Source organism: Hemicordylus capensis, chromosome 2, assembly GCF_027244095.1.
Source record: "Hemicordylus capensis ecotype Gifberg chromosome 2, rHemCap1.1.pri, whole genome shotgun sequence".
Taxonomy (NCBI): Eukaryota; Metazoa; Chordata; class Lepidosauria; order Squamata; family Cordylidae; genus Hemicordylus; species Hemicordylus capensis.
In genome coordinates this window covers 175308405-175331996 of record NC_069658.1, presented here as the reverse complement: position 1 = coordinate 175331996, position 23592 = coordinate 175308405, and the positions used below count along the sequence as shown (strand labels likewise).

The 23592-nt window shown below is 46.8% G+C and overlaps 1 protein-coding gene across 20 annotated transcripts in view; it reads left to right on the top strand.

Moving 5' to 3' along the window:
• NFIX (nuclear factor I X) overlaps nt 1-23592 on the top strand; it is a 316788-nt gene that overhangs the window by 69067 nt on the left and 224129 nt on the right. For 12 of the 20 annotated variants that reach the window (XM_053302031.1, XM_053302017.1, XM_053302012.1 and 9 more), the window contains one exon: nt 6758-6911. The exons of 1 other annotated variant lie outside the window; for it this stretch is intronic. In XM_053302031.1, coding sequence (XP_053158006.1) covers nt 6885-6911 — 27 coding nt within the window. In that variant the 5' untranslated portion in view covers nt 6758-6884. 7 more of the 20 variants (XM_053302015.1, XM_053302009.1, XM_053302020.1 and 4 more) reach the window with 7 other exon arrangements.

The window sequence follows — 23592 nt, the reverse complement described above, 5'->3', positions numbered from 1 at the left end:
TTAGCTTTGTACTGTCTACACACACTGCCAACAGCTTCTCCAAGATGGCAGGCAAGAGTCTCTCTTGGCCCTATCTTGAAGATGCCAGGGTGGGAACTTGGAACTCGCATATGCTCTTCCCAGAGTGACTCCATCACCTACATGTGCACACACATGAAATCTCCCATTCAAATGCAAACCAGGGTGGATCCTGCTTAGCAAAGGGGACAATTCATGCTTGCTACCACAAGACCAGCTCTCTTCTCCCCACCCCCACCCCTCATTGTGGATGGCTTGGCAGCCACTGGCAGGAGGTCCTGCAGGAGAGTAGGCACGCTGCTCGCCATGCCCTCTCGGAGCTGAGCTTGCTGAAGACGGATGGGGACACGGATGCTCAGGAGATGGGGGGCAGCTTGGAGCTCTTTCCTGAGGAAGGCTCCAGGGGCCTGCAGCTGAAGTTCCCACGTGAGGTTCCCGGGGTGCAGCCTCCGCCCTCCGCCCTTCTCCATCCCAGAAGTATCTCAGCTAGTCCCCTTGCTCACCCATTGAAAGCAACTGTGCCTTCAATCCCCTAATATCAGGGGCAAGTCAGAAGCATCCTTGGGAGGCAGGAAAGGGCTCAACATCTCACCAGAAAATTTGGCATCATCCACTCCCAGTCAGCTGGCATGCCATCCTCTTCAAGCTACTGATAAAGATGACACCAAGAGCTGATGGTGTCACCCAAGGCAAACATGACACCATGAAGTCCTTTTTGGGAAGCTCTCCAGCTACAAGCCAGAATCTGCAATGACAAGATTGCCCTCTTCTTGCCAAAAGACGCAATGCTTCTTCCAAACAAGAGACAGTGAGTGGACCTCTGCCCAAGTGGGTGCCAGTCCTGAGAAGGCAGCTGGTGAGCGAAATGGAGATCCGTCAGAAGAGGGGAGCTACTTCAGCATCAAACAAAGCAGCCCCCAGCTTCAGCTTGTTGTGGCTTTGGACAATCCGCTGGTGCCAAACTAAATGGCTTGTCAATCCACCAGAAAGCAAGCCACTGGCCACCATTCCCAGAAGGAATACAGCTTGCAGTCAGATTCTTCTTGTGTCCTGCTTGGAATCTCTGACATCAGGAATAACAGTCAGGAAGTGCCCATCCACCTGTAATACTGGAGGCACCAGTAAAAAGCATGTATCAGTGGATTCAGCAGCAGCCAGTGGAGGCAGCAAGGAAAAGCCAGGCACAAGAAAAAGGCAGAGTGGAAAGGACAGGCTGACACATGTCTCCCAAGGCAACATCTCAAGTGGAATGAAAAAGAAGAGGATCTGCCTTTGTCTCTTCCGTCTCCAGTCCTCACTCAGTAACTCCTCTTGGTGGTGCACAAGGGTGTAACTACTATTAGGCAAGGGGAGGCGGCTGCCTGGGGGGCCCCACACCTCAAGGGGCCCCCCAGAGGCAAGTCACATGACTATATATTGTGTGTATCAGCGAGGGGCCCATTTTAAAATATTGTCTCTGGGCCCACTCCAGCCTTGTTACGCCCCTGGTGGTGCAGGATTTGTGCCCCCTTTCCCCTCTGAGTCTGTACGTTTCAGCAGCAGCATCTTTAGTACTTCTGTCAAATCTTCTGTGTCAGGGTCCCCAAAGACCCCTTTCTGTCCTGGCACATTGGCATAGCCTCCACATGGCCAGGAGAATGCACTCACAGTTCAGCAGGGTCTCTAGCAGTGGATTGCACTGCTGAGGCTGCTGGGATTGGGCACAGGCCAGAGTGTGAAGCAGGGCTGCTGACAGAGTTAGGCACTGGGCAGCAAGCAGGGTCATGGGGCAAGGTTCTTGGTCAGGTCAGGAGCAAGGCTAAGGAGCGAAAGTCCCTTCTACCGGCTGGGTCCAGGAGCAAGGATCTTTGGAGACAGGGTCAGCAAGAGCAGTTGTTCAAACAGCGGACAGGCTGAATGGAGGCTTGAGGCCTGGAGAACAGAGGCCAACTGGGGCTGCCTGCCTGCTGGCTTACAAGTAGGACTTCTCCTTACAAGGAGACCCTTTTCCTTGTTCACTAGCAGCCCTTAACATGAGGTCTTTTCTAACTAAGTTTATACTCCACCTGTGTTTTTGGAAGGCCTCTCAGGACTTCCTCCAGTGCTGTTCATTCTGATGGGGAGACTCCTCCTCATCCAAGCCTGCAGAGGGGTTCAGGGGGACCCCAAACTCATGGTGGTCCAGGGATGGGGTCTTGCTCTTAGACGATTCTGGAATGTTCTGTTCTGTGGTGTCTCCTGGCTCTAGGGCCTTGGGACCAACTTTGGAAGAGTCTGTGCTTCCTGTCTCAGGAGTCTCTGCCTGCGGAGAGTTAAGTGAGCATGTTGGGCGGTCTGGGGCAATCCCTGATACCTTCACTCAAAAACTGGGCTATTCCATTTGTTCTTCCTCCTCGATGGTTCTCCTGTCATCCATGACCTCTTTTTCTACTCCAGAGGTGATGCTGACAGATGCTGAAAATGTATGCCAGCAGGCAGATGGGCCATCCCTTTCGAGGAATGCATTCCCCCAGATAAAAATCAAATGTATGAGAAAGTTGGGGAAGGTGAATTTGGGGAGGTCGTCGGAGAAGGTGAGAAAGGAGCTGTGGCTCTGAAAATAATTCTCATTGAAGGGAGTGACAAAGTCAAGGGGGAGGCTCAGAAGACCGCCACTGAGATCTTTTCCGAGAACATCATTTCAAAAGAGCTCAGCCTTTTGGTTGATGGAGGGCCTAGCCGAACTTCTGGGACCAACAACTCTTCATGATCGAGTTTGAGTTTGGTGGCACCAACCTGCAAGATTCACAGAACCAGCAGCTGAACTCTGTAGGTGATGGCTAAGAGCATCTTGTACCAAGTCACAGCTTCTCTGGCCGTGGCCGAGGAGGCCCTCCATTTTGAGCACTGTTACGTGCATTGTTGGGAACATCCTGGTTAAAAGGACCAATTTGAAGGAAGTGAGTTTTACGCTGAGTGGGAAACCCACAGCTTCCCCACTCATGGCATCTTTGTGAACATCGTATATTACATCTCCAGGTTGGACTGCAACCTCTCCACCAATGAAGAGGTGTTCCAAGGGTGAGGGGACTGCCAGTTTGACATTTACCACAAGGTGAGAGAGGAGAAAATTAACAACATGGATGATGACTTCCCTCACAGCAGTTTCTTTTTTTAAGAAAAGAGGTATCTTATATAAAGAAGCCTACAACGTCCTATATGAGGCAGGTGCAGAACAACTCCAGCTGTTCTCCAAAGAGGTTCATGGCTTCAGGTCTGCCACAGACCTGCTGAATGCAAGCACCTTCTTTCACTGACCAAGCTGGGCCTTGAGGTTGTAAACGGGGAGTCTTTTAGGTGTGTCTGAAAACAAATGTTTGCTTTTATGAGCCCCTGGTGGCGCAGTGGTAAAACTGCTGCCCTGTAACCAGAAGGTTACAAGTTCGATCCTGACCAGGGGCTCAAGGTTGACTCAGCCTTCCATCCTTCCGAGGTCGGTAAAATGAGTACCCAGAATGTTGGGGGCAATATGCTAAATCATTGTAAACCGCTTAGAGAGCTTCGGCTATAAAGCGGTATATAAATGGAAGTGCTATTGCTATTGCTAAGTGCTATTTAAAAATGTACTTGGTAGAGAAGGCTTCCTCAACCCCAAAGCGCTAAATGATCTGACCATCTTTTGGATTATGGAGAAACAGGAGCACACACACACCCATTTTATTGGTTTGTATTATGTAGTAGTGTATTTTAATAGCTTGTATTATGGTTTATTTTTGCATTTCATAACTAAAAGACGGAGATGCTTAATCATATGTGGTCCTTAAAAGGTGCTGCTGCCAGTAGAACTGGATCAATTGCCTTTCCAGCTGCAATCTGCTTAATTTACTATATTATATAGGGCCTGTACTGGGCTTTCTGTCAAACTTGAATAGTGTTGGATTGGATGCAATGCCCCCTGGAGGTAGAAGCCCTGTATCCTAATCCTTTATGCCCAACCACTTCCAGGGATGCATTGATACTCTAAACAGGTACCAATCAGAAACCAATGCATACCTCATCAGGTTCCTCTGACTATATGTAGCCTATGCTTCAGTTTGTAAGCCAAGTCACTTCTGAGATCCTCCTAATGCAGGTGCACAACAGATAGTTTGAGCACAATATAACCTGGAGCAGAAAAGACATCATGATGTCAGATAGGCCAAGTGTTCCTCAGCTGCTGCACCTTTAGGTGAGGAGAGCAACAATGAAGTACATTGAGTTCATTTATTTTGTTGTTGGAGGGAAAGGGGAGCTGGGTCTCCCTCTCTTCTACTCACTAGACCTTCCTTCTCAGAATCTTTGCGGGGTGGTACCTTAGGTATGTTGCTGTTATGATTAACCCACTCCCTTACACCATGCTTAGAGAAGCTGGGAGCAAATTCCATTAAGATCCTGAGGAGGCAGGGGAGGGGGAGAAGCAGGGATCCTGACCATTTAAACTGGCAAAGAAACATCTTCAACTTACTTCTGTGCTCAACAAATAGAGAGCAGCTCATTGTTAAAGACTTTTGGACAGCTTGGATTATTTACTTATTATTTTAAAGCTCCATGTCAGGAGGCCGCAGTGCATTAGGTATTGGGTCCTTCTGTTGTACGGCACAACTCGTTTTGTGGGTAATGTAGGGCTACAACCCTGGAAGAGCTGGATTCAGATTCTGTCTCTGTCGTGGATTCAGGGCAGACATACAGCACAGACATAAACTGGCTTGAATGCCACCCTCTCCCCTCTAGGAAACCATAGTTCTTCGTCATGGGGGTGTAGTGGGATGGAAGCCTAGGGATCATCGACAGAATTCTTAGCACCCTTATCAAAACACACAATTCCCGGGATTCTTTGCGGTGTCCGGGAGCCATGAGTAATGGATCGCGAGATAAGCTGCAGTTGAGCGTGCTCTCATAGCGCAGGTCAATCCTCGACAATAAAATGGAATATTAAAAGCGAGGCAGGTTTTGGGTTCCGAAGGCTTAAAAGCCCGAGGGAAGTTCAGCTTCAAGGCTCAGGCTGCCCATGTGTTACCAAGGCCGCAGGTCTCACGCGCGAGACGCTGGGGCTTCACGACACGCAGCAAAGATGGCTCTTACCCTCCCAAGGGCGCAACAAACTGGTACGGAGTAGAAGGGATGCGAGGGAGGGGAGGAGAGTCTCTGGACTTGGGGCACAAAATCCAGCCTTTATCACCTCGGGAAACTGGCCGTTTTCAAAGGGGCCTGAAGCCGATAGGGGGCTTCGGAATAGCTTGTGGCGTGCCAGGCCGCCCTTTCTGGTCCTCTCCCTCTCCTGCCCTGTCCCAGCGCCTAGCCCTTTTGAGGAGGGGGCGGGGAGGGATCCCTAAAACTCCAACCTGCACTTTTGAACCTGAAACGGCAGAGCAACGCGTCCCCCGCCCCCGCCCGCCTTGGACAAAGGAGGCCTTTCAAGATGGGCTTTCCCAGGTGAAACGCTGCTCAGTCCTCCTCCTGGTAATCTTAGAAGCCCGAAGGGGGAATTCGGAGGGGCGGCGGCGAAGAGCCGCCTGCTGCAGCTGGAAAGGAGGGAAGCGTGTGTGAGCCCGATGCTTCCGGGGAAAGCCGGCGGCCCTCCTTGCCTGCCCGGGGGCTTGGGCGTCTAGAGGGGAGCGCGGCTGGCCTAAGTGAGGCCTTCCCTTCCTTGCTTGAAAAGGAAGAGGCCTGGCCGGCTGCTCTTCTTTCCGTAGGACTCACTTGCAAAACAGGGGATATACGCTTTGCGGGTGGGGGAGAAGATCACAGGGTCTTAAAGCCTCCTCATTGAGGTGGCAGACCCTTAGTTCTGTGTGCAGGCAGCATGCTCGGGAATTCGGGTCGCCTGCCCGCCTAGACCATCTCCCGCCCTCCTTTAGCTCACGACTAGGCCAAAAGCATCTCAGAATTCATTCTGAAAGCAACCCCGGGAACTGGGATCCCAGTTCGCCCCCGCTTCCATTCATCGCTTGCTTTTGCGCAACGCTTCAACCGTCAGAGGGCTAGAGCTCCCGCTTCGCCTGTGGTCCCCACCTGTCTCTCCTGCAGCTCCTCCGCTGCGCTTCTGCCCAACCACGAGCAGGCAGCGCAGTGCATGACTCCTAACTGCGAAGGATGCAGGCAATGCAGGGCACCTCATGCCATAGCCCCCCGCCCCCCCCCCTAGATCTCCCTAGTGCTTTGCAGAAAAGTGGTCCAGGGGCTTCTCTAAAGCAGGCTGCGCGGGGCGGGGGCGACTCACGGATAGCCAGCCCAACGCTTGGGATGCCCTGTACTGACAGTGACAGGCCGCCACCTCAAGTGACATCAACCACGTTGCCCTACTGAAAGATGGAGATTTCGCCTTAGTGCCTATCGAAGACTCAATAACTTGGACAAGGTCTCCTGTCTGTGGGGCTACATTTTCTCTTTTAAAAAAATATCTCTCTCTTTCTCATTCTCTCTCTCTCTCACACACACACACACCCCTCTAGCCAAGTCTTTAGCAAGACTTTCCTAAAGGGGGAATTGGTGGAGCCCTTGATTAGCTGGCATTCTTTTTCTTCAGAGATTATTAATATCAGCTTCAAAGGAATCTCAAACTTCTTAGCAAGCCGGGAGAGTTTCTGAATGCAAAGTGTGTGTGTGTGTGTGTTGTGAGTTGTGTGTGTGTGCGTGTGTAGGGGCGGGAAGGGGGGCGAGTGGGAGGGAGCTCAAAGGCTGCACTTTTTTTCAAGGCAAAAGTGTTCTCCGTTCCAAACTTTGTCTAAACTTTCACTTTCAGAGCTCCAAGGCGGGGTTACAGACCAGCATGGAGTAGAGGCAGAGCGAGAAGGAGCCGCAGCAGCCCGAGCAATGCAGCTGCTCGCCTTGTGAAAACAGTCCCGCAAAAGCAAAGTCCAAAAGTAACCATGTACTCCCCATACTGCCTGACCCAGGTAACAAACCAGCCCAGCTCGGCGGTGGTGGCGGGGGAGGGCGGGGGTGGAAGCGGGGACTTCTTTCTCCTGATGTCTCTCCCTTTCTGGGATAGGGAGACAAGGGTTTGCAGTTTCTGTTCGTGGTTGTTTGGGTGGTGTTGTTCCCCCCCCTTCCCCCTTCCCCCTTCTCAGTGCACGGCTCTGCCTGCCTCTGTTTTTGCTCTGGGTTGTTGTTGTTGCTGCCTCTGCTGCTGCCGCCGCTGCCGCTACTGGTTTGAGGGTTATTTCTGGCTTCTTGCGTGGTTTTGCTCGGGAAGAAAGAATTCCTCGCGTCTTTCCCCCTCTCTGTCCTCCTGCAAAGAGAAGGGAGAGGGAGAGGGAGAGAGATGGCATCTTTCCAAGCTCTTTGTTATATTCACTGCACATGGATTTAGGAGTTCAGAAAATGGCGCTTCTTCCAAATTTATTTCAAAAATTTAAAAGAGAGAGAAGTGGCGGGGGGAGCAAAGCGGGCTGGGTGGCTATAGTAGATGAGACTGGTTGGATTGATGGTGGTGGGGGGGGGAGAAAGATAGAGGTAGGAGATTGTAGAGTGGCTTTTTTGAAAAGGGTAGGTGGGATTGCCTTGTGCAGGGGAGAGGAGGAGGAGAAGTTTCTAAAGTTCAAGAGTGATTTTAATATTTGCTGCTCCTTTCCGCCTATGCAGAATTGCAGCTGCACATTTGTGGTTGCCCTGGGTGGGCATCGGAGCTGCTGGGAAAGTGGGGGGGGGGCTTACCCTGCGCTGGGAGGGGACTCCAGCAAAGGCGGCGCGGTGGCCAGGGGAGGTGTGCGTATGTTGAGGGGGGGATATTATTCTGGCGGTGGTTGTTTTTAACCGCAACCATGACTTGTGTCTCTCTCCTTCCACTGACTCCCGCTCCCCCAGCCAATGATCCAGTTGAAAATCAGAAACTCCCTAAATTCTAGGAAAACTTGAGTTGGGGCATTTTGGTTTTGCAAAAGGCACCGTGTCCTCCCCCTCCCCCACAGATAGGGACAGGTAGACGACGACGTTGGCTCCTTTTATCATAACTTTGCTACATTTTAACCCTCTCGGTTTTCCTGTGAAAGATCAAACTGTTGTTTAAAGAATGTCGTTCGAGCGCAACGGAGAGGGGGGATATTTCGCGGGGGTGGGGAGGAAGGAAGCGGAGAAGAGGAGAGGGTTTTTGCATTGCGTTTTTCTCTCGGCAGGAAATCTGCACAAGTGAGAGACTTGGCGCCTTTGGGAACTGCAGCTCCGAACCAGGAGCAGCCGAGCACCCTCTTGTGCCTTCGGGAGGGGCTCCACACACCACCACCCCAGCCCCTCTTTGCCTCCTGTCTGTCTGGCGTGCTCTGAGCTGGGGGGCGCTGAAAAGGTGTCCGGACTTTTCTCCTCCTCCCTCTTCTTCGCGCAAAAGAAAGACACCAGTTGGGTTTGGTGGGATCTCTTCCAGGTTCTGCTCCAGCCTCTCCCCGAGGTCGGAGTGCTCGCAAGGGCGGTCTGCAGGCGCCTCTCTGCTCGGGTCGCAGGGGAGGCGCGGCGGCGGCGCGGGGTGGGGTGGGGTGGGTGGGTTGGTGCCTTTGGGTGCCGGGGCCACCCATCTCTCCCCAAGGGCAGATCATATCGGATAGAGAGAGGCCGCCTCTCCTCCGGCCCCAGCAGCGGAGAGACTCTGGGCTCATGGGGAGTGGAGCGAAGGGCTGGACACCCCAGCAAAGTTTGCGGGTGGGACGGGGATGGTGGGGAAGAAGAGGGCAAAGAGCAGACGGGGCCGCCGAGCGCGCGCGGTAGCCGCCGCCGCCGCCTCCTCCGGGCTCCAGCGGCAGCCACACAGTCGCCTCGTAGCCGGAGCCTGACTCGGGCAGAAGCCTGTTGAGCCCCTTTGCGCTCCTCGCGCCCCCCACCCCGGGCCGCTTGACAAGGCACTGCGCCTGCCTCTCTCTTGCTAGGGAGGCCGGGGTGCCGAAGCTTGTCCGATGCCTCAGCGTCCCGCTCGCCTCGCCTCGCCTCGCCTCGCCTGTGCGCGCTGGCCTCGGCCGGGAGCGCGGAGGAGCTTTGCCTGGGACCCTGTGGCTCCCTGTTGCCAGAGGGGCCCTCTCTCCAGGCCCTCCGGGTCCAGGGGCGCTTTGCACGCGATTGCCCCGTCTCCTCCTCGGCGCGGAAAGAGAAGGGGACCAACTGCTCCCTTCGCTTGGAGAGCGGCAGGGAAGTTTAGGCGAGCTTCTCAGTCGGGACGAATCCCGCCACCCGTGAATTATATTCCTCTGCAACTCTTCGCGCGTGGCACCCCCCGCCATCTCTGCATTGCCCAAGAGAGTCTTTGCGACTCCCGCGCGTTGATTCCTGCGAAGGCCCCCTCCTCGTCGGCCCTGCTGCCCAGCTCCCAGTCCGCCGCTTTGCCTCCTTGAGAGGGCTTTTCTCGAGGGTCACTGAGGCCAGGTAAACGGCCGCGAGTGCCCCTCCCGCCCGCCGAAGGACTGGAGCCCGGTCCTCTTGACTCTGCTGCCTCTCCAAATAGTCTCCGGCCGGCCCCCTCTCGAGGTTCGCCTCGGAGCTCTGGGGCGAACTGGCCGGAGTTTCGGCTGTCTCCGACGTCGCGAGGAGGACAAGCCGCTCCTTTGCCGGAGAGAAGGGGTCATGCCTGCAGGGCAGTTTGTCGGTACTGTTCTTCTCGATTAGGGAATAGTCACCACAATTCACTTTTGGGTGCTGTGAATTTTGGAATTGATTTGGAGGTTGCTCAAAGTCTGTCTGCAAAGGGCAAAAGGGAAAGAAAAGTCCCTTTTTGTGCTAGCCTAGAATTATTATTTTTCATTCTTGTAGAGCAGCAACTCGATGGACAGTCTTTGGAAAGATTTTTTCCTCTCTAACAAAGTGACTTGCTTACTGGTGTGGACCACTCTCTACAATATGCAGAGAAGTTACAGGCTGCATATGATTTGTAGTTTGAAGAACTGTATCCATAAACCATGAGTCGGAAGCATATTCCTACTTTCATATGGTATTCATCATCAGCATACATAGATGGAGAACATTTGTACAAATATTATGTTCAGGACACACATGACTAAGTATACTTATTTATATATTATCATATTTCTTAACTGTGCGTGCACGCACACACGGAAATATGATAGCTTAAATAGAATTCATAACTCACACAGCTAGTTTTATCTTCCCTTTTAACACTCTCTTATATGCATTATTGCAGATTGCAAATAATCCTTATTTCATTTTACTGTACCTGTACCATGATTTCCAACAGTAGATCAAAAACTGTGATGTCCATTCCCACTAGTAAAATGCAGAAGAATTGTGTGAATAACTAAGACAGAATTGTGAATATAAACACACACACACAGAGAGAGAATATTATAAAACAAACACAACAACATAGATCTTTTAAAAGGTTACCATCAGAGAATTCATTTTAAAAGTTAATTTGATTGGTGTAGTATTCCCCTCGCCCCTGTTTTGTATACTAAACGCTTTCTAGAGGTGGCTAAGGAAACAATGGCTTGAGGTTTGTGGCCTACATTTAAAAGTGTTTCATGGTCTCTCCGCTCCCTCTGCCCTAACTTCCTACCAGGTTTTTATCTTTCCAGATTTTTTTTAACAAATCACGCAGGGCCTCCTCTCTTCATATTGATTTGTTCCTTCTTTTAATGTAGTTGTTTTTTTGTTAGCCTACCCAATTATAAAGACCCTACACATATAAACAAAATGTTTAAACATGCACTATAGACAGACATTTAAAGAATGATGGAAATAACCAGCTTTTGGGGGGGAGGAATCAGATGAGAAATACTAATTGTTAAAATGAGGCTTGCACATATTTCCATAGTACATGTAGCATTCAAACTGTACTCTCACATTCATACGGTAAAAGCCCCTATATAATTGCTATCAGTTTTTGTCTTTATATATCTATCTATCCAACCATCCATCCATCCAGCAAGACCTGTGTGCTGGGTAAATTTAAGGAGGCGTTTTTGAAAAGAGACATTCCTGTGTTGCTTGGGTATTCAGTTCTTTGCTTTTTGTCTTGCCCTTGGGTCGATGCCAAGGCAGAGTCCAGTTTCGTTTCTGCCTCTGGGAAGGAAAACCTTGTGCTCCTTTAAAGAGTTGCCCTTTATTTGTGCCCGATGAATTAAACAAACCTGGCTTGATCCATGGCAAATGCCCTCAGTAGATAAGAGAAGCTTTTTCCTTTCCCCCTCTTTGAACTGGATTTCTTTTGTTAAGATTCTGAGGCCTGGTATTTTGTTTCCCTTGTGGATATTCATGACTACCATCCAAGTCACCCGTCCCATTCTCAACCCCACATGGCACCCACTTTTCCCAGGCAGTTTTCTCAAACTAGAATGGGGTTGGTTAATTGGGAGCTCAATCCCGTCTACCTTGATGGACCACACTGGCTTTTTGTGCTGACTGAGCCTGATCCAGATATTTCCTTTACCTCTCCATTAAATGGGAACTTTTGCTTACACAGCCTGTGCCTTACACTAGTGGATTGGGCAGTCAGTCTTTGCCCACATTGCAGTAGTGTCACACACTGAGCTGCAATTATATTTGTGTGCTAGGAGCCACTTCTCTGGAAGTGGCATTTGTTGTGGAAGTGTTCTGTTTATTCTGTGGTGGAGGACACTTGCTTCAGTCACACCTCCATTGTGGTCTTGGCTCCCTTTCCATTTTTTCTAGGAGGTTGTTGTCTGTGAAGAAAAATGGCTAAATTTTTAGTTTTGCGGAGATGCAAAAGCATTAGCAGCATCAAATTCTGTTGCTAATATAGAATCAGCACAGAGCATGTAGAATAATAGCTTTTTAAAATGTGTGCTTGTGGGGCGGTTATGCTGCACAGGGTGTGAATATGCAGGAGTAAGGGTTGTACATTTTGTGTGATTTCAGAATATTTCTAAAAATTATAATACACAGTTTAATGTTTGCTGTTGAAAATATCAGAGTGGGCCCAAAGAAGCATTTATTTATTTATTTATTTATTTATTTATTTGACACCACTGTGCCAAATCAGGCATTATATATCTGTGTGTTTCAGACTAACATTTATAATAATATTTTTTTTAAAAGCAGGCATAAATCAGAAAGAGTGATCCAAACACTTGTTATATAATGTATTGTGATTACTTACGTTGTATCACAGCTGTGGTACCTTGTATGCATAGGTAAGCCTGTAGACAATGTAGAAGCATGTATACTGCAAAGTATACCCACATATGCAATATATGGTGGGAGTAATTTACCAAATACTACTGATGTATAGAATTCTGCTAATTCTGATGGGACTTTTGAGAGGCTCCTATATAACAAAACCTCCTGGAATTAATTGAGTTCTGCTTTATTGATTGTGGTTGCTGTGGACGACATTGTTGATTGCATTTGTCTGCGCATTGTGATGGTCTGAGTACGCACAGCACAACAAGAACATTTATTTTCTGCAGGGCTGTCCCAAAACTCGTTGCCATCAAAGCAACTGCATGGCCTGGTTTGAGCGGCGCACGTTATCTCTTGCAATGTCAGAGAGAGAGAGTGCCAGGGTGTGCACCTTGGTCTATGCATAGTTGCCCCAGCAGTATCCCTAACCTTGCAAAGGAACTTGGGGCACACACTGCAGATGGCACATTGGTTTACAGTCAGCCTTAAGAATATCACTGCCCTGTGCAACTGGTTGTGCAGTTGGTCTGGCTATTGTTCTCACTATGGTATTCAGCTTCTGTGCTTACCTGTGCAAACTTCTTTTGTTCAGATGGATGCCTTAGCAGCACTATAGGACTATATGTGCACAAACGCACATGTGTTTCTCACTTGAAGTAGCTCAGAAACATCATTAAGGAATAGCTAGTTCATTTTGGTTGTCATACTGGAAAATATAGGCCTGGTGTTTGTGAATACAGCACACTCCTACTTAACAAGATGTCTTATACAATGAATTCTTTGTGTGTATTTTATTTATGTGCAAATGACAAAATGTGAATAATAGCTAGTTAAAACAAAACAGTATCAGTTGTGAATAATAACTGGCTGGTTGAGGCACTCCGAAGAAATTGGTAGAAAAGACAGCACGGGCTGCAGAGTTGTGTTTGTTGCTCAATACTACATTTCTGTATTCGCTGGTTAGTAAACATTTGGGTGATTAGTTCCTGCTCCTTGAGGTGATGTTTTATTTATATATTAACATTCTTAACCCACCCCATCACAAAGATTTGGGTCTTATAAAGAAAATTATATATAAAATAATTGGGGGGGGGACACCCAGATTCAAACAGATAAAATGAATATTTGTTAGAGCTATTCCATTCCCCCTACTCCCTGGCACTTGGCCATTAAAAACCGGCTTAAATAATATAAAGTAGACCCTTTTTGTCATTTTAAAATTAAAAGACAAAACTTTGGAAAATTACAGTGTTCGCCAACAAGGGACGTGAACAGCGAAAACAAATGAGCTAATGCTGTCAGGCCTATCGCTTCCCCTGGCTCTGTTTCAAGAGATTGTTTGCAATATAAAAATATAAGATTATCTGGCAGTGCAGAAGAGAATTCTATCTATCTGTTTATCGAGCCCTCCTCAGTGTTATATCAGAGTACCTCATACCAGACTCCTGTAGCAAATTTGGAAGAGTTCTCCTAAAGTTAGAGCTTGTTGCTCTGTAGCTGCAGGGCTGGTTCTGTGGGCACTTTAGTTCTTTCTGCTTTACTTACTTCCACAAGCCTCACTGGAAGTACCACTGCATGCATTAGTAACTATTTGAATGAGAACTTTTAAAAGGGCTTCACACAACTCGCATATATGCAGTATCCTTTTAACAAGCCTGATCAAATCTATCTAATGTTCCATCAATCCTCAGAGATGAACATCCTCTTCTCCTCTGTTCCTTTAGTTCCATGCACTCCTCAGGAGAATTTTATACTATCTTAGTAAACTGTGAATTTTACTTGTTTAGCTCCTTCACCTTTCAGTGGGAGTTTTCTCTTGATCCTTTTGCGGGGAAGTGTTTGAAATATCTGGATTAAAAAGGTCACTGAAATATCAAAAACATTTTGTGTGTGTGCGATGTGGGTTGATTCTTCATGATGGGGAAAATGGGAAGTTTCAGCATATATGCAAACAAAAAACGCAGAACAGAACAATGCTCTGAGCAATAAAGGAGTCTGGAATTAGTGAGCCTATAAATAAACATTTATGCAGTGTTGAGACGAGCATTCAGGTGAGTTTACAAACAATTCATTAAGATATTTATAAACTTTCACAGTTTGGGGCTATCAATAGAAACTTAATTGCAAACTGTAAACAACTTTTCTTTTCATCTGACTGATGAACTGAGGCTTCATAAATGGGCTGTTCTGTGGATTTTTTTTTTAAAATTTAAACAATGAATATGTAAGCTTAGGATGAGTATTTTTATTGAATGGAATATTTTCCTCCATTATTGGGCTTTTCTCTCTCTGGAAAGTTCTGATGATTTTTAAAAACAATTACTTTCAATATTAGAATGCAGTTCAAGTCTGTAGGAAAAGAGTGAATTGCTCAGGGCAGTGGTTGTATTCGATTGCATAAGCTATAGACACAGCCAATAAATCAAGGTACAGTTAATATTGCAGTGTGTATGGTTCAAGAACAATGCACTGAATTGTGCATTTTTTTACAGAGTATGATCCATATACGGACACTCACAAACACACACACAGGCACATATACATATGAACTCTGTATGGTGTAAGCCTGATTCAATGAAGACTACGGGGAAAAAGCATACGTGGAAGTTTGAGGAACCTGTGTGGTTGCAGCTGCAGCCGAGTGATGTCTGTACATGTTATGTGCACAGTACCATAAGCCTCACTCACTGTATTTTTAGCATGGATTTCTGCCATTTAGGATTATATAGATAGGAATTGTCACAATCTACCACCCACAAATTTTGGAAAAGGCCCCTAGGACAGTTCTAAAGTTATAGTTTGTAGAATGCATAGATAGTAGATGTTATGTATCTATGCACACATGTGCCACGTTTATCTGTAAAGTGTATATATATAGTGACAGACTTGTATTTGTTTTTCTGCATTTTCCTGCATTTTCATGTATGACTGTATGGATTAGCATTGCAAATACATATAGTAAAATATACATGAAGCAAACTGTCCGTGTATGCACAAATGTATGTGCCTTCTTTCTAACCTATATGTTGTGCAATTAGTAGACTGAATTATTATTTAATATACACCCTCTGAATGTGAGCACTATATTTCTCTATCCGTCCATCTTTATGTGGAGGATTTTGCCTTCCTTTCTACCCAGGCTGGTTGTAAGCCTGGTGCATGCGGAGTTTCCTACACACTTATATGTATGGATCCTGATTTTGAGGGCGGCTTCCATGGACTTCTGTTGGATCTGGCAGACAGAATGCCAGCCCATATGTCTAAAATCTATGCATGTAGACTTGTTTGTTCGAGCTCTGATTCTCCAAATAACTCATTTATCCAGAATGAGGTCATGTTCCCAAGCGTACGGCAAATATGGCAAGAGGCACTCAGCTTCTCCCAGCCCCTGCTAATCTTCATTAAATCCACGTCCCCTAATTTTGTTTCGCTAACCATTGCCTTGCCTCACAGTGACAATCGGTGGGATGTGGTGTTGTCTCCTGTGTTCTTCACGTTTCTGCTATTTCAAACTTCTCTCATGCATGTTTTGTCTTTTCTAAACTTTATTTCTAAAATGGAGAGTTCAGTAATACCTAAGCCCAAGCAGACATGTTCTTGATTGCCTCTGAGTTTTGGGGGTTTTGTGTGGGGGGAGGGAATAGATGGATAGGGAGTTGTTCTGTTTTCATCCCTCTGTCTAGATTGTATAGACATTTGCCAAGTGAAAATGTTCCTGGATACGCTGGGGAAGGAGACAGCCATCCTTAAGTCTGCGGCCTTCATCCATTATGCATAGCTTTTCCATATGCCAAGGAAGGCCGTCGTCATCCCTGGGACGACAAACCCACCCGTTTTGGGGCCTGCATCTAAATGCCAAGACAAGGTATAAATCAGGCCCTTGAAAGAGACTGCAGCTCGGAAATTCTTAATCACTGTTTTAGATTATTCTGATTGTTGCCCCTCATTAGGTGCCTTTTGAAAAAGCAACACATACAATGCTGCCTTTCCGACCCCCCAGTGAGTGAGTTAGGGACACAGAATTAACTATATGGCATGACCTCATTCATCTGATTGGCCCAGGGGATGTCCAACATTGCTGTTTGGGTAAATGGAGGAACTACTTATATAGGATTACAATTTGCTTTATGCTCACTAGGAGTTTTGGGCTTGGGAATAACGGAGGGGCCTACATTGCCTCCCCCCCTCCCCCGCCCCCAGCAATAACCACAGAATCCTGTGTGGTATTATAAGGTGGTTATGACTCCTGTAGTGGTCGCCATAGATTTTCAAAGTGAAGGAGTGTGTGCATGTGTGGGGCCTTGCTTCATGGATCTTTGCTAGGAGAGCTAGGCAATGCTTGCATGAAAAGAGGGTGGGGGGAGGCAGAGAAAGAGCACCAAGACCAGGCAAGCAAGAACCATGGCCAAAGGCATCAATGTGAAACTAGCACCTGTCGGCTTGAGAAGCTATAGCTAGATTTCTGAAGGTGTGTCTTTTTTTTTTAACTGACTACTTTTTGGGGGGCTTAGACTCATATTTAAACATTTTCAATTGTCTTCTTCCTCTTCCCAATGCCATTGCATAAAGAACTAGGGCTTTAATACTCCTGTTATGTCTTAGCAACTTAGACTTAGGGGGGTTCAAGTGGCTTTTTAAAAACAATCTGGAGATTATGAGGCTCCATGGTCTATGAAGTTGCTCAAAGCTTGAACCTAACACAGAGACGCTTCAGGATCCATTTGCTTGGTGTGGAAACAATTCCCCAGGCATGTCCTGTTCTGGTTGTAGAACTGCAAGTGGTATAAAGTGGTGAGCAGGACTCTACACTAGAAAAGGAGGACTCCATACTGCTAGACCTCACAGGTGGAAGAATGGCTTTTCCCAAACCAGTACAGGGCCACTGGAGGGAAGTAGACGAGGCTGCATTTTTAACTTTTGCTTTCGGCTCCAAGAAATCTTAACAGCGCTTTCCCACAAAGATACAGGGTCTTGCTCAGGAGGGTAGGGACATCTTCCTGTCAAAGTCCAATTTATTCACACATGAATTTAAACTGTCGTTTTTTAAAAAATGGCATTTAAAAAAAAGTATTTATTTTTTAAAAGCCAGTTAAATTATTGAAAAGAACTGGCATTACAAAGAGGATACAAAAAGAGACAAGCAGGGAGAGAGGGAGTGGGGCGGGGAACAGGCCTCACTTAATAACTGATGAGGAGCAAAAAAAGCTTTCTTAGAAAAAGAACCAGTTCAACAGAATTCTTCATGGGAAAAGGGGAATTTTGTCTGGCTTGTTAACCTCACCCCCCCCGCCCCCACTCCCATACTTCTGCCTGACATGCTTAAAAATGCATGGTGCACTAAATGGAAGAAATTTTGAAAGTGTAAAGCAGTGGATCACTATAAATTTATAATCTTACCCAGTGGAGTTTGTATCCAGCAAGTCTTATTTACTGTGTTGATCAGAACAACTTTATATGGCAGCAGTTGCAGCTTCAGGCTCAGTTGTCCTGCCTGCCTCTTTGGAGGGGAGTGGCAGATGAACCCCAACAGGAGAGAATGGATTTGAGAACAAAAGAGGCAAATGGAGCCTGTGCCCAGCAGTGAGGAAGAATTTCCTGCCAATCATTGCATCGGCTGATTTTAACAAATCCATTAATAGAAGATGAATTTACATTGAAATGTTAGGAGTTCTTCACAGTGCACAGCTTCAACTCCGTGCTTGGTGAAACCAAAGGGAGTTCTTTGCATAGATTTCAAGAGTCCTGAGTCAGACTCCAGTGGCATCATGCAACATGCATTTGTTAAATGTTTAACATACAGGAGACTTCCTTATATTATTGTTCAAAGTGAAGGTATCTCCTCCTAAACAGAGGGAAATTTAGTCATATTCCTTCCAGCAAGGTACTATGTATGTGTGCACCCAGATGGAATCATATGTACTTGATCTCATTAGATAAAACACCTTTTAATTCTGGTACGGGCGCAATCCACCAGAAAAAACTTCTACATCCTTCATTGAAGGGGACGTATATTCAAGACAAAACTGTGGGTTGTTCTTGTTGGAGTGTGCTCATTACTAATTATGTTCGCATTTTTATTTTCTTTCTTTCTTTCTTTCTTTCTTTCTTTCTTTCTTTCTTTCTTTCTTTCTCACATATTTATATATACATATATGCACAAATTTATATTTGTATATATTTATATATACAAATTTGAAATTGCACACAGAGAGCACCTCCCACAAAGTGACTTGTACCCCCCATGTCCCCCATTTCTGTTTCAGAACTCAGCTTGCCCACACAGAAATGTGCTTTACCCTTTCTGTGCCCTCCCCACCCCCAGTTTTTCTTTCTGGTGCCACAACTGATTATATTGGAATGTTTAAAGGAGTGAAATACTTGTGGAAGAACGGAGTTTCTATTCTTTTCTGCTGACGATTTGGCCAAAAAGTGCTGCAAAATTGTTGTTGGTAAATCTAAGAGAGTAAAGCTATTTTGAAAGAGAGCTGAGCTGGGGTGATGTTTCATGTGTTTTTGTGAGGATATTTCCTATCTTTAACATTGACTCCTACATGTATTTAGTAAATTTATGTATATTGAAATATCCTACTATGCAGCTCCATGCAAGGCATTTTTGACTCTCTTTGTTATATGTTTACATATTTACTTGGGGTACCGTAGTGTTCTTGCACAGCTCCCATTTATTTCAGTGGATCTTCCTGAATCGGCGTTCCAGTTTCCTGCTGGATTGTGCCCCAATGTGATAATCCTTGGGATCTGAGCCTCTGTCTGGATTTCTTGTGACTATTAATCATTCATTGTAAGAGAAGAAACATATTTTTCTGAACACCTGGAGGAGATTAGATCAATGTGTAGGTTGTCCTAATCTGTGTGTCTGGGCTGGTGAGCTTCACCACTCCAAGAAAGTGAAGCCCCTCTTGCTTTTAGCTGGCTTGTGCTGCCTGTCCACCTCCGTTCGCTCTGATGGCATTTCCCTGGCAAACCAAGGACAGGGCATGCAAGTGTGCGGGTGTGTGGGTGCGGAGCATGGTATGGAAATCCTTGCTTGAGATAATAATTCTTCCTTGCCTGATTTAGTGGCATTCAAGATGGGCAAGAAAGGAGCGTGGCTGGATTTATTTGATAAAAGCCTTTCTGTTCCTAAGGCTCACGCTGGATAAAATCACACCTGTCCTTCATTTGTTCCAACAATATCCCTCTGAAGGAGGTTATAAGTATCCCCATTTTACAGGTTGGAAAATGAAGTCTGGAGTAAAAGGCCACACAACCATTTTCTAAATCCAACAGGCCTCTGCTGGGTTGTGGCATGCTGCTACTGGATGGGAAGACCACGGCTTGCACTTTAGCTTCTTCTCCCACCCCACACCTTACTGCATGGGTTTCTGAAAGGCTGGAAACTATCACATTCCCTAGCTCTTGAGCCCTGATATGAAGCATCCTGAGACTGAAAAGTCACTGCATGAAAAGGGGGTGGGGGAAGTATGTCTGCAGAGGACTTGGTAGTGGTCTCAAGAGCACAATTGCCTTTGTTTACATGGTGGGGAGAAATGGGGGGGCATGGTCTTGTGGGCTAGGGCAAGGCAATTACTGGCAGCCAGTATTTTGGGCTTAAGCTTCAAAAGCTGGGAAGGAAAAAGGAACTCTATAATAGCTAATTCAGACCATCTAGACCACCGGACCTATTTCTGCTGGTCACGCTGGTTTGTGATGCTGTATTTTTTCCCTATACATAACTTTTGTGATGGGTGGCAGTGGGGTGAATGTCTTTCCCCTTGGGGCATATTGCTCCTGTTGGCTGCTCCACCCCTGAGGTTATGCATAATCACCAGATAATATGGCAGAGGCCATTCTGCCAGTGGCTGTTTTGATGTGGTGGGGTCATAGGGTGCAGGATCTGTTTGCATTTGGGCTTGCAAGGCCCTTTGAATGGAAGAGGTGAGCTTTGGTGGGCTTGGTTGGACAGTGCGACTCATTCCTCAGTTTTGGCTAGCCCAGTGGCACCAGACCCAGAAGTGTTATGTGGAGTCTGTGGCCAGAAGGCTACCGCCAGCAAAACACAGCTTTGCTTGTCATTTAAGGCTATCCAGGGGGCAGCAGAAACACCCTGGGGAGAGGAGGGAGCCCATACCGCCCATCCCTTGGCACCACATGTCAATTCTCACAGCAAAGCCCATCAATTAATATTGCTTTAGGATCCACAGCAGTGACCTACCAGGCCTAATTGTGTATATGCTTGGGACACAGCTTGGCTCATAGCTGGAAGGGGTTTGTGTGTGCATGTGAGGTGTGTGTGTGTGTGCACGCGCGCGCGCGCTTCTGAGCCCTGAATGCAGTAGCCTGAGCTGGCTGTGCAGGAGTAATTGAAATGAACAATTGTGGCAGGCAGACTTCACAATGGGGGTGTTTTAGTGCGAGAGGAAGATGGATGCAAATATGGTGGCAGTTTGACTGCCTTGTTCCCTTTCTGGGCAGGGGAGGTGCCTTCCTTGCTGTGCAGGAACCATTCGTATACTGGGAACAGAGTGCTTGTGGAGAGTGGGTGTGAAGACTACCCTGGCTCAAAAGGATAACAACCACACACATAATTTTCCTAATGACCCCCAGCCCACACCCAAGGATGGTGTCCAGTCATCATGGTTTATTTGCTTTTTTAAATCCGAGGATTTAAGAAGCAGGATCTCCCCCCACTCTTTAAGACCAACAGGGGAGACAGCAGGGCTGTGAGTGCCTTGTCCTAGGGAGAGCTGAACAAAGAGAGCCCAAAGTAGTCCCTTCTCTGCAGTCCTGTCATCTTCCTGAAACTCTCTCCCATGTGAGGTCTACCGGTTGATGTCTTTTTGGCTGCTACTGCTGCTTTTAATAGTGTTGTGTGCATAGGCATCATTGTTATTTATAACTCAGGTTATTGTGAGTTCTAAAGTGTTCACCATCTTGGGTGTAGAGTGGAAAGGTGTATAGAAAATGTAGATGTAAACAAACCAAGAAATGATCGTTGTCGAATCTGGGATTCTTGTGGGGTTGAATTCCTGGGTATTAATTTCAGTTCTTTCTGAATGTATGAGCTACAAGCAAGCTACACAATGCATTTTCCAAGACTTAAGGGAATGGGCATATTCATTTAGTTATTTATTTTCTTTGGAAATGTATCAGCTGCTTTTCCAGAAAAAAACTCTCCCCCCAAGGCAGCAACACTACAAACCAACACAGAACACAACAAAACAGTGAAAACCAAAGGGACCCACCCACCGTTTTCCTCAAATGCTTAGGATTGTTCAGAATTTTGAGTCGTGTGTTTGTGAGGTTTCTTCCTCTCCAGAGAGAATTTACCTAAATAGAAATATGTCTATTTCAAAGTTTTACAGAGCTGTTCCCACCCCCACCCCCCATGTTTCTTATTTGCAATTTGAAAATATATATATGAAAGAAACTACAAACACAAAAATTGAGCAACCACAGATTTTTAACTAAATACTTTCATAATGTTTTAGGCTTGGCTTCATAAAGGAAATCAGCTTTAAAAAATTCGAGAAAATTATTTTGAAATGCAGTCAAATTTTTATTCAACATTTTAAAAACCTGGCCCCTTCCTCTTTTTGGCTACCCTTTCCCCTGAACATAAAAACATTCATTTTGATTACATTTATATTGTTATTGAAAAATTGCTACTCTGTTAAATTATGTTTATAGACTTATGGGCAGGAAGCATCACACACACACACTACCACCACCACCACCACCACCGGTTGTTTGACAAGATTTTGGAAGCTCATCGAGCTAGTGAGTGTAATGTCTTGAGGTGCTGCCTTCTGCAGCAGAGATCATATATAATGTCAGAGGAAACGGGTTGGATTTCTTGACCCTGCCCTGCCCTGCAGATCTCCTGCTGTGATGTCCTGGATGTATCATTTCACTTGCGCTCAGGATTGGGGTCTTTCTGAGGGCTGAACCATGTTCAGACTTCTCATTTGAAAAGACACAATCCTGTCCTTTTATTTGGGGTTAAATGCTGGAATATTTGTATGTTATGTTCTGCTCCTACCCGGCAGTCCCAGGTGTGTGTTACACATTATCTGAATGGAACATGTTTTTTAAATGGAAATAATTACCTCAGACCTACACAGACCTACACTTAAATCTGAGGAAGCTGCTCAAGGCCACCAGTTCTATGGCATTTTATGCTGTTAGCTACCTTGGATATCATTCAATGGAAATGCAGGGTGCTGCCCATGCAAAATATTTATGAAAGATAAGTAACTAAATAAATGCATCTCTTGCTCATCCACTGGGATAGAAAAATTAACACCATTAAGCCCCCCACCCCTTTACCCTCAAATAGAAAGACCAGATCCAAGCAGCAAGCTCACAATTCTGAGAGGAGTTACTACTACGGATACACTATAAGGGGAGCTGACTGCAAACTCTCTCTAGCCAATCGGTTAACATTGGTGGCAGACAGCAAGCTTAAAAGCAGGATTTTCAAGACGGTGAAGCGATTCAGCAGCAAGATCCATTCAGAATGGGGACTGAAGAGCAGGATCTGTTCAGTAGCCTGCATGTGTCCTGCCAGTTTTCCTCGCTTAGTGTGGCTGAGGTCGGAAAACAGGAATGATGAGCCCAGCTGCTTATGTTCACTCATGACAGGCCTGTGCAGACACCTTGCTTCTCTCCATGGTTTCCCTCCCCTTCTGATTCTTGAGTTCACACTCTCACACACAGACACACTGCTCCCTAGCTGCAGTAGAAGTGGCAGTTGCACCCGCACACGGAGAAAGCTGCCGCCTTTCCCCCCCTTTCTCCTCCTCTTTCTTTCTCTCTCCTCTGTTCTGCTGCCGACCACTTTTTGGCTCTCGATGAATATCTCCCTCTCCACTCCCACCCTTGTATTTTGGCTCCAGCTTTGGCTGTGTTCACTCAGAGCCAATCTTCTGACCTCAAGGGGCAACCACTTTGCAGCAAACTTTGTCATTCTCCTTTTTGGGGTGGTGGATGGGGAAAATTAAGCGCCTATTCTTTGTGGAAATGAGGCACTCTTGGGGAGGGTGTTGGCAGAAGTGTGGGTTTGGAGAGGGGCTGCTTTGAGTTTCCAATCTGCAGTCAAAACTGTTCTAGCTGGCTCAACAAGAGAGAGTGGCGGGGAATAGGGGGAGGGGTGGGGGAGCTCTGTGTGTATGTGCATGTGAAAGAGATGAGCATCATCTGAGTAAGTGCAGGAGGCTGCTGGGAATGGGGGACAGCTTTGGCATCTGGGAGTGGCTGGACCTCCTCCTCTCATTTGCAGTCAGGGTTCTGGCTCTCTGCCGGACTGCTACAGCTGTGGATTCGGCAATGTGGCGCCGGCTAATACTGCAGTGTGAGGCAGCAATGCGGGCTGCAGGAGCCAATCAGGACGCAGGGTTTAGCCGGGAACCTCGCCCATATGGAGATGGTCATGGATGTAGGCCTCCTTGTTCTAACTGTGCATTTGCTTTGCTAGGGGTAGTAGGGATGCAGGTGGCCGCG